Below are 11,957 nucleotides of genomic sequence, written 5' to 3'. Positions count from 1 at the left end.
GCCCATTATGGCGGGCGGGGGAATGCATAGGTGACTAATGCATAGGTAAGCCAGGGCAGTACATCCATATATATATATGGAGAGAGGGAGAGATTAGAACCAAAGTTTCTTTGCGGGAGTGCGGTAGGGCTGTAGGTGCAGCTGAGGAAGCCACTCCCACTCCGTGAAACAGTGGACCAGTGTCTCCAAAACTTGGGTCTCCATCTGATTTGGGACTACAATTCCCATCATCCCTGACCACTGGTCTTGCTAGCTAGGGATGATGGGAGTTGTAGTCCCAAAACAGATGGAAACCCAAGTTTGGGGTAACCCTGCGTCTGGACCAATGGTCTGTCTCGGTCTCCCGAAAACTTTCCTACGCTCTCCTCACACGCGCATTTGCCAGAAGCAGCGCCAACTCTCTCTCTTTCTCTGGTAACTTTCCAAGCCTCGCCGGGCCACAGGCGCGAAGAGCACGAACCAGGCCTTGAGGGAGAGAGACGAGGAGCTTCTTCTGCCGAAGAAGGGCGCTTTCTGGCGCGCCGCTCGCTTCCCTCAGGAGCCCAGCGGATTTCCCCAGCGGGCGGGGAAAGGCACAGCCTCTCCCTTTAGCTGAGGCAACGACGAGCGCGCCCAGTGCTCTCCCTTCCCCAATCTCTCCAAGCCGGGGCGGGCAGCGCGCGGAGACCAGCCCCCGAGGCGGGGTCGCCCCGTCCCATGCCGGCATCGCTCCTCCTCCTCCTCGGGGGGCGGGAAGTTACGCTTTGGCCGCCGCCGGGCCGGAGCCCCGCCGACTTTGGCGCCGTCGTCGTCCCGCGCTCCAGTCTGTCCGCTGCGCAAGGGGCCGCCGAGGGCCTTCGGAGGGGCCGGCGCCAGGCGCGCTGAAGCCGACTCCCTCCTGGCGCCCACCAGACGCTGGCTGGGCGAGCGGGCGAGCTCCCCCTGTCGGGCGCACCTCCGCCCCAAAATGCCCGCCTGGGCGATCCTGCCTATCGCCTTGCCAGCCTTCAGCATCACCGGCATGTGGATCGTGTGAGTAACACAGGACGGGAGGGCGGCAGGGCGGGAAGGGACCCACACCAGCGGACCTGCGCGAGGGGTCAAGCGCGCCACGCTTCCAGCCAGCGGCGTTTTCGGCCCCGCTTGCTTGTCCCGAGCGGCTCTGGGGGCTCCGGCGCTGCCGGGGGGGAGGCGAAGGTGGCGCGTTGCGCTGCGCTCCGGAGACGTGGCTGCCGCCGCCGCTTCTTCGCGGCTCCTCCTCCTGCTGCTGCCCGCGCCCTGGCCTGGCCTCTCTGCTCGGCCCTGCGCCCGCGAGCCTGCCCTCCGGACGGAGCCGGGGATGGCCCTCGCATCTCCCGCGCCCCTGCCTTGAAGCTGCTCGAATAAGCGTCTCCGCTTTTCCTCCGCCCATGCAAGCCGGGGTGGAAGTGAGCCGGTGCCAGTGGAAAGTTTCAGGGCTGAAAGACCAGTTGGGATGGGTGGGGGGTAGCATCTGCGTGGAAGGATGCTTTTGCAATTGCGTGTTTTTTGTTTGTGTTTGTGTATCGTCCACCCGGAAATGCGATCCAGCCTGCCACATGTTTCCAGGGTGCTGCTTATAGTGCTATGCGCGCTCCTCGTGCGTGCGCGCGGTGTCTTCCCGACGACCTGCTTATTCCTCCGGATTTGTTTTCGCGCAGTTTTGGTCACGCGTTGGATGGCGTCCCGGGTGTACTGAGCCTTGATTCTGATTTGTTGGGCCAGAGATGTTCGGACATTGCATCAAGCAATGAAAGGAGAGAAAGGAGAGTCCGACAAAACATCAGGAAGAACTCTCTGGCAGTAAGAGCTGTTTGGTCTCCCTCTGGAGGTTGTGGTCTCTCCTTCCTTAGAGGTTTTTAAGTACTGTACTGTAGAGGTTTTTAAGTGCATTTCTCCTCTTGTCTCTTTCATTTACAAAGTTGATTTCCAAACCTTTGCATTGTTTGACCCGGAGTCAGTTAGCTACTGGGAAGTTCCATTTACTTCATCATGCAATTGGGTTAGAATTGTAGAGTTGGAAGGGACCGCGAGGGTCATCTAGTCCAACCCCCTGCAAGGCAGCAATCTCAGCAAAAGCATCCATGGCAGATGACCATCGAAAGGCAAGGTAACTGCTTTTTACAGAAGTGAAAGCCTTGCCAAAATGAAGGACTGGCAGAACAAGTGCAAACCGATTATATGGCAAATCAGAAGAAACAACAAAAGGGCACCCCTAAAGGTGCTTAGGCTAAATAGTGGAGACTTCTTTAAAAATGCACCAGACAGGTAGTGCAGCTGTTAAGATGGAAAAAGGTGCAAAGGGACGGGGGCGGGGAAATAATAGAACAGCTAAATTAATCCTTTTCCCTTGCCTACAGGGGTTTAGAGACCCACAAGTGAACCATAGATAACTATATCTATATCTATCTATAACTATAACTGTAACTGTAACTCTCTCTCTCTCTCTGTGTGTGTGTGTGTGTGTGTGTGTGTATTAGCACTGCACCCAGTGGAAGGTGCTCAGAGTTCCACTGCCCAACTTCAGATTTTTACAGGAGCTCCTGAAGTCTATACTCTGCTGCTGAACTATTTCAGTAGCTATTGCAATAAAAAGCATTGATCTCAAAAGCATAAGAAGGAGGAGGCCACCTAAGAACAAGATATGGTATATTCCAAGCCTCCATTAAAGTTGGTTTGGCACCCTTACCCAACAACTTGACCCCCCCCCCAAACTGGACTTCTTGCTATAAGGAAAGTGACATGAAAAGGCACTGGAAAATGTGGCAGAACAAATTGCTTGACCCAGTGCCGTATACCCTCCTGGAAAACAAATCGGAGCAAATGTTCAGTACGCAGCCGGCCACTGTCTAACTTTCCCACAAACTTTGTGTGGGCAAAATTGGGAAGCAATTGAAAGATTTTCCAAAAGTATACTCAGTGTCTCTGTTTTCAAATAATAGAATCTTCACACAGGTCCATTACAGTCAGTTCGAGACATTTTTGTTGTTGTAGAAATGAGGGATTGATGAAGGATGAGAGGTGGGGAGGGAGAAAAGGGAGAAAGAGAAAATAGGAGGGGTGAAAGCAGAGGGGGTGAGGGACCACAGGCGGAGGAAGAGGAGTGCGGGGGGAGCGCATCTCCACTGGCAGCGGTGCGCAATCCCCATGGGGTGCCATTGCGGCTGCCCCCCACCTGTGCTGGGTGCCACGCCACCACAGGCGGTGTGTCATGCCCCCAGGAAGCATGCCGCACCCCCAGGACACACACCAGGCCCGCCCCTGCCTGCTCTCCGCCCCCCCCCCCCCCCGTGCCGGAGCATGAAGCTCCGCCACTGTGAGGGCTTCCATTATTTACATAGTATATGAGTGGATATTTTTTTTGTCCGCATAGCATGGGTAGGTGTCTTATTTTTGCTGGCAGAGCGAGAGATCAGAGGGCCCAAGAGAGATCAGAGGGCTTAGTTGCAGTTGATTGGTTGCAGGGTGTTTTGTTTGTGTGTGAGGGGTGGGCACCACTGGGTTAAAGGTAAAGGGACCCCTGACCATTAGTTCCAGTCGTGACTGACTCTGGGGTTGCGGCGCTCATCTCGTGTTATTGGCCGAGGGAGCCGGCGTACAGCTTGCAGGTTATGTGGCTACCACGACAAAGCCGCTTCTGGCGAACCAGAGCAGCATACGGAAATGCTGTTTACCTTCCCGTTGTAGCGGTAGCTATTCATCTACTTGCACTTTGACGTGCTTTTGAACTGCTAGGTTGGCAGGAGCTGGGACCGAGCAATGGGAGCTCACCCCGTTGCGGGGATTCGAACTGCTGACCTTCTGATTGGCAAGCCCTAGGCTCTGTGGTTTAACCCACAGCGCCACCCGCGTCCCTATATCACTGGGTTAAGTTAGCCCTATTGATTCATATGTTGTTAGGGCAGCGGAGGGGGTCATTGTCTTGTTGGCCTTTGTTTGTGATAAAGAGGAGCCACACAAGGGGGAAGGCCTCCTCCTTTGTTTGATCCCATGATAGATTCAGTCTGCTGATTAGTTTTTCCAGTAGGGCTGTTTCCCCATGCAGTTTAGTACCAGTGGTCCATGTTCACTGCCAAAAGGACATGTCTGGTACAATATTGACCCTTGCATTTCCCCCTGTTCAGGGGTGCCAACTTGAATAAAATATTGGGAGGGCGGACAGGTAAACTCCACCCCACATAATCTGTCACAAAACGTGGCACACATACAGCATTTGAATGGCAATGTCCATCAACGGGGGGGTGGAGGCTCAAATATTTTATTGGGGGTGGCTAAAAGTACCTTGGCCCCTAGGAGTTGGCCCCCCGTTTCTGGGGGAAATACCCACACAGTTGTTGTTGTTTTTTTTTTTTTTTAAAAAACCCCAGCAGCATCAAGAACACCTTGATATTTCCTTGACCTTTTTCAAAACATGAAGCCCTTCCCTGGAAATATGCACAATCGCCATTGTTTGCCTGGCTTGAGAGTAAATCCTATGGATTAGTGGGATTTACTTCTGAGTAAGCACACATAGTGTTGGGCTACTGGTTTCTCCTCAGACTAAAAGATCAAGCAACCTGCCTGGCCCTAGTGGGGCTCTCAGGGTTGCCTGTCACTGCCAGATGTCACTGCCTACCCCTTGATTGGTGTGTTTAGTTAGCAGATTCTTCCAAGCTGAATCACTTTCTAGGCTTCTTGTCAATTCTGGACAATGCAGGAGAGGCAGACGGGTTGCCTCAAAACATTTGCGGTGCCTCAGGCAGGAAATCTGCATTGTAAAAATATGTGGCTAAACTAAATTACAACTGGCTGCCCTTTACAGATACATATTCCGAAATGTGCTGCCTGAGGAAGGCTGCCTCGACCTGACTGATTGGTATCTTGTTAAATCTGTCTTGTCTGGTTGTAAGGAGACAGTTGCCTGCTGTACAACTGCAAGGCAAGGCGTTTGGGTTGTCTGGCTAGAGAGGGAGCAAGATGCAAATATTCAAATAGCTCCAGGTATATAGGAACATAGGGACCCAGGTGGTGCTGTGGGTTAAACCACTGAGCCTAGGGCTTGCTGATCAGAAGGTCGGCGGTTTGAATCCCTGTGACGGGATGAGCTCCCGTTGCTTGGTCCCAGCTCCTGCCAACTTAGCAGTTCGAAAGCATGTCAAAATGCAAGTAGATAAATAGGAACCGCTACAGCAGGAAGGTAAACGGCATTTCCATGTGCTGCTCTGGATTGCCAGAAGCAGCTTTGTCATGCTGGCCACATGACCTGGAAGCTGTACGCCGGCTCCCTCAGCCAATAATGCGAGATGAGCGCGCAACCCCAGAGTCGGTCACAACTGAACCTAATGGTCAGGGGTCCCTTTACCTATATAGGAACATAGGAAGCTACATTTTGAGTCAGGCCGTGGACTGCATCACCGACACTGGCCAGCAGCAGTTCTCCACAGTTTCAGATGAGGAACAAATAATAAGCCCTCTTGCGAATGAAAACACAAGATGGTTCCCGAAAATTCATTCTGACTGGGCAGATAAAATATAACAGATAGAATTCTGCAGGGTGTGTTCTTAGTGTGTGAAAACAGTCAAGCTCCAAGGAAGCCCAGGCATGCACCTCCAGATGGTGGAGACACCAGGCGTCATCCTGGCGCCCGGGCATCTTCGCTTGGTCGCAAGTGGCTGTTAGCCAGGTGCAAAATACGCCTGGCAAATTTTTTAGAATAGAATAGAATAGTAATTTATTCGCCAAGTACTTACATACAGTACTTGGAATTTGCTTTGGCTAATTTTACAATGTAAACGTACTTTATACAAAGTATCTGTTAAATATCTGTGTGAGGATCGGAGTGTGCAGAACACTATTTCAAGCAAAGAGGAGCCACTCCAGCTGCGCCTGGAGCTTTTGCCTTCTGTCCCTGTAGTCGTGACTTCAGAACAGGTTTTGAACACTCTTCCTGGAGTGTTGGCTGCTGCCATTCCCAGATGCTAAGCAGAGTTTGCAGGAAAGTGGGCAAAGACTTCAGAGGGATTCACAAAAGTGAGGAGGGAGCAGGTAGGTTGGCGGTTCATAGGGCAAGGGATTCACTTTTGGCTTGTTAATAAGCCAAGCTATTCCCTGTCCCCCCACCACCACCAAGAAGCAACTTGGTTTATTTCTGAGTCAATGTTGAATACAAGCCATAGGTGACTTGCCCATCACTCCCACCAATATACAGGTGAAACTCGGAAAATTAGAATATCGTCGAAAGTGCATTTATTTCAGTTACTCAACTTAAAAGGTGAAACCAATATATGAGATAGATGCATGACATGCAAAGCAAGATATGTCAAGCCTTTATTTGTTGTAATTGTAATTACTTGTCGTTAGGCGGGTCAATTATAAATGGAATGTAATTAATGAAATGTAATAGTGATGTTTATTTTTGTATTATTGTAACTATTTGTTTTATTACTGTGGAATTCCCAAAAGAAAGCATTTGTAAAAATTAAAATAAAAAATAATAAGTTGCATTACTGAAATAAAATGCACTTTTCGACGATATTCTAATTTTCCGAGTTTCACTTGTACTGTGCTGCAAGGCGTTTCTGGGGAGGCTGGCCAGAGATCCCCTGTTTTATGTGGCCAACTTGCAAGCACAAGCAGTGGAGGTTTATGGCCTAGGTCCTAGGAGTATGAGAGCCCGTGGGGCCAGTTTTGGATGATCAGGTGCAGAGCTATATACTTTAGGACACATTGAAGCAGCACTGCGTTTCACAGGCTGGTTTTGCAAAAACAACAACGCCAAACCTGACCCCTTTTGGACTGGCTCTTTTCGGACTGTTTTAGATGGCATGCCAGATCTGTTCCAAACCTGCTTCTTACTGCAGAGCATCACAGTTTCCTTAAATACAATGGAGCACCTTATTCCAGTGGGTTCCCTCCTTTGAAGCAGCTCTGTTAATAAAAGATAACAAAAAATCATTGCAGAAGCTACTTTGTTGATGCAGCCTTATTTTCAGAGTTGGTGGTGAGGTGACACCTCTTCTCCCACTCCGGGTGGTGTTTCCTTAAGAAAGGCTTTCTGCTCCCCCACCCACACTTCCCTTCTGTTGATCATTAGCTGTTGTTTATTGTCTGTCAGCCCATGTGACAGCACTTGTATCTCAGCCAGTTTGCATTAATTTCGAAAACAGCGTTGCATGAGCTACTGCCTCGAAAGCTCATAAGGGAACCAGCAGGAGTTACAACGCTGGGAGTACATGTCTGCCGTCGAATTCTGCAGAATTCACACGCAGTCATGTCTTCCTGCTGTTTGGCTTGGGTTTCGTTTCTACCTGTGGATAGCTCAGCCTGTAGAGCATGAATCTCCTAATCTCGGGGTCATGGGTTTGAGCCCCACGTTGGGCAAAAGTTTTCCTGCCTTTCTGGGGCTGGGGCTGGATGACCCTCGAGGTCCCTTCCAACCGTGTTTCAATGATTTATCTACCTCCGCTTGCCAATCTGCAAAGCAGAAATACAGTGGCAGCTTCTGAAGGTGGTGGTTGAGGGTACATAAGATAATGGAAGTTCCCATTGGTTTGTGAAGATCAGCAGGTGGTCACTGCCAGCCTGAGCCTCTTCTCCGGAATGCTACGCAACTAAAATACAGTTTTGGGCTCTGTTGTGAGAAAAAAAGGCTCCTTAGAGGAAAAGAGATGAGGCAAGCTGTAGCAAGAGTGGCTTCTTTGATACAGAACTGTTGTGTCCAGAAGAAGCAGATGATGAGCTAGGTTTGCAGACTGCACTTCCTTGCTTATAGTGATCCCAGGGTGGTTCCCAAAATATCACAAAATAAATAGCAGTTACAAAAATATACAAGCCCTGGTTTTGGTTTTGGTTATGAGGTCCATGCTTTTGTTGCACTGGTGTGCTGCTTTAGGGGCAAGTGAGGACAGTCCCTTCTGCTGCTTCAAGAGAGCTTCTGTTTTCTGAATTGGTCTCTTTCAGAATTGTGTGGAGTTCTACCTAAGCAGAAGAGGCACTCTGTTTCTCCCCGATCTTGACTTCTGCTGTGATACTCATCCAGCAGATAGGTATTGCAAGTTCAGAAATGCTTGCAAATCCTTTTGATTTGTGTTTCTCTAAGTTCCTTGGGCTTTGCTGCAGACAGTACCAGCAAGGTTGCTTCCAGACAACCTTCTTATCGAGCATCCTGATTTGTTTATGGGTGTGTGTGTGTGTGTGTGTGTGTGTGTGTGCGTCAACTATTTATAGAGCATTCATTCTAATTTTTATGTTCACAGGGAGTTTAGACCATGCTGAATCAAGCAAATGTTACCCACTGCACTTTTCTCTGCGTTTTGAGGAAGTGAGTTTATTGCGCAAGACTTCCCAACAGACGATAATTGCACAGCCTGAGTTTGCTAGTATGTGTTCGAATGCCACCCCAAAATATCAACAGTTGGGAAGCACCCAGAGCGTGCTATGGGTGAAAGCTGAAGGTATCAAATACAGCAAAACCCCTCTGAGATCAGTGTTCCCAGTTGGTTGGGCAGCTCTCATATCCTGTTGTAGGTCCTAGCCACTGGGGATTAAGTGCTATTATTAAGAACCTATCAAAAGCCCAGAACCACAGAGCCTAGGGCAGTGATGGCGAACCTTGGCACTCCAGATGTTTTAGAACTACAATCCCCATCATCCCTAGGTAACAGGACCAGTGGTCAGGGATGATGGGAGTTGTAGTCCCAAAACAGCTGGAGGGCCAAGTTTGGGGGTGCCTGCTTTAGGCAAATAGGAGCACAATCTTACCGACTGCTTCACCATCACTGGCCTAGGGCTTGCTGATCAGAAGGCTGGCGGTTTGAATCCCCGCGACAGGATGAGCTCCCATTGCTCGGTCCCTGCTCCTGCCAACCTCGCAGTTCAAAAGCACGTCAAAGTGCAAGTAGATAAATACCGTATATTCCGGTGTATAAGACGACCTCCAACTTTTCCAGTTAAAATGTAGAGTTTGGGATATACTCGCCGTATAAGAAATACGACCCGGCGTATAATACGACCCCCGACTTTTGAGAAGATTTTCCTGGGTTAAAAAGTAGTCTTATACGCAGGAATATACAGTAGGTATCGCTCCGGCGGGAAGGTAAAAGGCATTTCCATGCGCTGCTCTGGTTCGCCAGGAGCAGCTTAGTCATGCTGGCCACATGACCCGGAAGCTGTACGCCGGTTCCCTTGGCCAGTAAAGCAAGATGAGCACCGCAATTACAGACCCCCATTGAAATTCAAAGTTGGCTTTAAACCACATTATAATACCATACCCTCCAACATTTCTTCGATGAAAGTAGGGACGTCCCATTCCATAATGATAATTTTACTATTTATACCGCCACACATCTTACTGGGTTGCCCCACCCACTCTGGGCAGCTTCCAACATATATAATAACATAATAAAACATTAAACATTTTTTTTAACAAACTTCCCTATACAGGACTTCAGATGGCTTGGGTGTGTGTGTGTGTGTGTCAGATAATGTCATACCCTCCAACATTTCTCTGATGAAAATAGGGGCATCCTAAGGAAAAGTGGGACATTCCGGGATCAAATCAGAAACCAGGATGGCTTCTCTAAATCAGGGCATCCCTGGAAAATAGGGGCAATTGGAGGGTCTGCTGTACAACACAGTACTGTAAAGGATAAAACCATAAATAGAAGCAATGGATGCAATGACGAGAAGGCAAGCAGAGCAGTCTGGATGCTATGCTATGCTTATACAAAGCAGGTTGGATGAGGACCGTAGATGAAGCCCACGGCCTTGTGAAAAAGGAAAGAGCCCTATGTGACTCCAGCATAGAATTTTGAATGTGGGCACCCAGCAACAGGAAGCCCTCCCCCCCCCAGTACACCTGAGAAACTGCAGCTCCAGGCCCAGTCGTAGAGACCAATTACAGCATTTAGCCAATTGCTAGTTTCTCTTGCATGATTCAGGATGTCTGTGGTTTTGTCTAGGCTCCTTCATCCCATCCAGCCACTATTCCTCCATGTTAATTTGCTTGGCTGGTTGTGCTGGCTGCTTATTATACCTCAGCCATAAATAATAGAAGTGTGGCTGGTATCCTAGGGTGAATGATGCTTGTACGTGGCTGGGCATGGTTTGGGCACTTCTTGGGGTCTTGCCCGCTGATCCTACCCCCTGGAGAAAGCTGCTATTTGAAAAATAAAACCTGCAAACTTGGCATTGGCCAAAAGCCATTCTCTTGCACAACACAGGGCTCAAACCCACGGCCCTGAGATTAAGAGTCTCATGCTCTACCGACTTGCACCATGGTAGTGCCAGTTATGTTGTCTTCCTGCCTTTGCCAGTGAGTGAAGGATGTGGTAAGGGAGCTATGAGTTTTGTTTAGCGGTAGGAGCAGTCAACCTTTAGAGCTGGCCGAGCAGTCTTGGATTTCTCGGACCTATAAGTAATAAGTAAGCAAATGAAAAGTAGGCAAACTCGGCCCTCCAGATGTTTTGGGACTACAACTCCCATCATCCCTAGCTAACAGGACCAGTGGTCAGGGATGATGGGAACTGTAGTCCCAAAACATCTGGAGGGCCGAGTTTGCCTATGCCTGAGTTATAACATCATAGACTGGGGGCTGCCTGTTATTTCTTTATTTATAAATGATGTGAAGGTCCTTGCAAACAGAATGTTGCAGAGTGTATAATTGGGGTGCGTGCTTGTGGTCACTTCAGACAACCTGTTTACTGAACATCCAGATTTATTTAGACAAAGTTTGCAGGTAGGTTACATGTTTATTGAATATTTATACAGATTAAATAAGGTTAAGTCAAGCAATGGTTACCCCACGCTTTCCAGTACATTTCCTAAACCCCTTTCCTATTGCAAAAAGTCTCATTTTTTTTGCAGATGGGGGAGAAGCAGATTTATTACATAAGAGCCCAAATCCATCCTAATTGTGCAATGGCCACTTTCTGGTATGAATTGAAACCCACCCACAATACAGTGACAGCCTGGAAGTGTTTCCTGTTTTAGCCTGTGGCAAAGAGAGTTGAAAACACACACACACAACCCCATCAAAAATGGGTTGCGTGCTCTATTTTGGCTCTTAATTCACAAACAATTTTGTTTAGATTTTAAAATGTTAAAAGTGCAAGCAGTCTGCATGCAAGTCAGCAAGCGATTGAGTTAATTGGGTTTGGCCTGGGAGGACGTCCAACGGTGGCTCTATCTCTGGGTTGGAATTTCACAGGGTGTTACTTTACAGGACTTCTGAAAGCTGCCCTCCTCCTCACAACGGGGTGCAACAGTAAACTATATCAGAGGGTCCTTGTAGGCTCCTCTCAGCCCAACCTGCAATGTGGTGGTTTTAGTGAAGGCCCAGAATCCCTTGTGCTCCATTTTGCCTTGGCAAAAAAGGTCACATCCAGCGGCACGGCATCAGTTGCTGACACCCGGGTGTTGGTGTGGGTGGTTCGCCAGCCCTTGCCACCGGAACGACCCCAACCCCTAGCGGGACTGTGCTGAGCCATTGGCCTGCCCGCACAGAGGGGAGCCCGGCTGGCCAACATGACCCTTGATGGGCAGAGAGGAGCATCAGGCCTCTCTGCGGTGGGGGCACCTGGTTTGTGCCCACTTAAAAATTGTGTGCGGCCCCCCTGGCACCCCCCCATGCCATGCCCTTGGTCATGTCTCTCCCTGAATACACAAAAGTACAGGATAGGTTCTGTCTGGCCCTACTCTAGCCCATCTCCCAACTTCCAAAAGGTGCCAAACCATCTCCCAGAGTGATGTGATGGACTTGTGAAGAGCTGCTGCCTTGCCACTCTGGCAGCCCCAGCAAGGCGCTTCCCCTCCCTGATCCACTCTTCCCATTGGGTTTACTCCAGTGGGATTTAAAAGAGCTATTAGATTATAATTTTTATCAGGTAGTAATACCAAAAAGTTTGAGCCATTTGCACCCAAATAGAAAGGTTCCGCTCAGCTCTTGTTTTTCCAGGGTGCTGAAATTTAGACCCTTCACAGC

General features: G+C 49.3%; 1 protein-coding gene across 1 annotated transcript in view; it reads left to right on the top strand.

Annotated features, from left to right (window-relative positions):
- The first annotated feature begins 622 nt into the window (after positions 1–622).
- LOC118096429 (transmembrane protein 150A) overlaps positions 623–11,957 on the top strand; it is a 32,386-nt gene continuing 21,051 nt past the window's right edge. The window contains exon 1 of the mRNA XM_088670074.1: positions 623–1,011. Within this exon, the coding sequence (XP_088526200.1) occupies positions 947–1,011 (65 nt within the window). The 5' untranslated portion in view covers positions 623–946. The remainder of the gene's footprint in view (positions 1,012–11,957) is intronic.

This window comes from Zootoca vivipara, chromosome 5 (assembly GCF_965207765.1).
Source record: "Zootoca vivipara chromosome 5, rZooViv2.hap1.1, whole genome shotgun sequence".
Taxonomy (NCBI): Eukaryota; Metazoa; Chordata; class Lepidosauria; order Squamata; family Lacertidae; genus Zootoca; species Zootoca vivipara.
The sequence above is the reverse complement of the archived record's forward strand: the minus strand, read 5'-3'. Positions and strand labels throughout refer to the sequence as shown.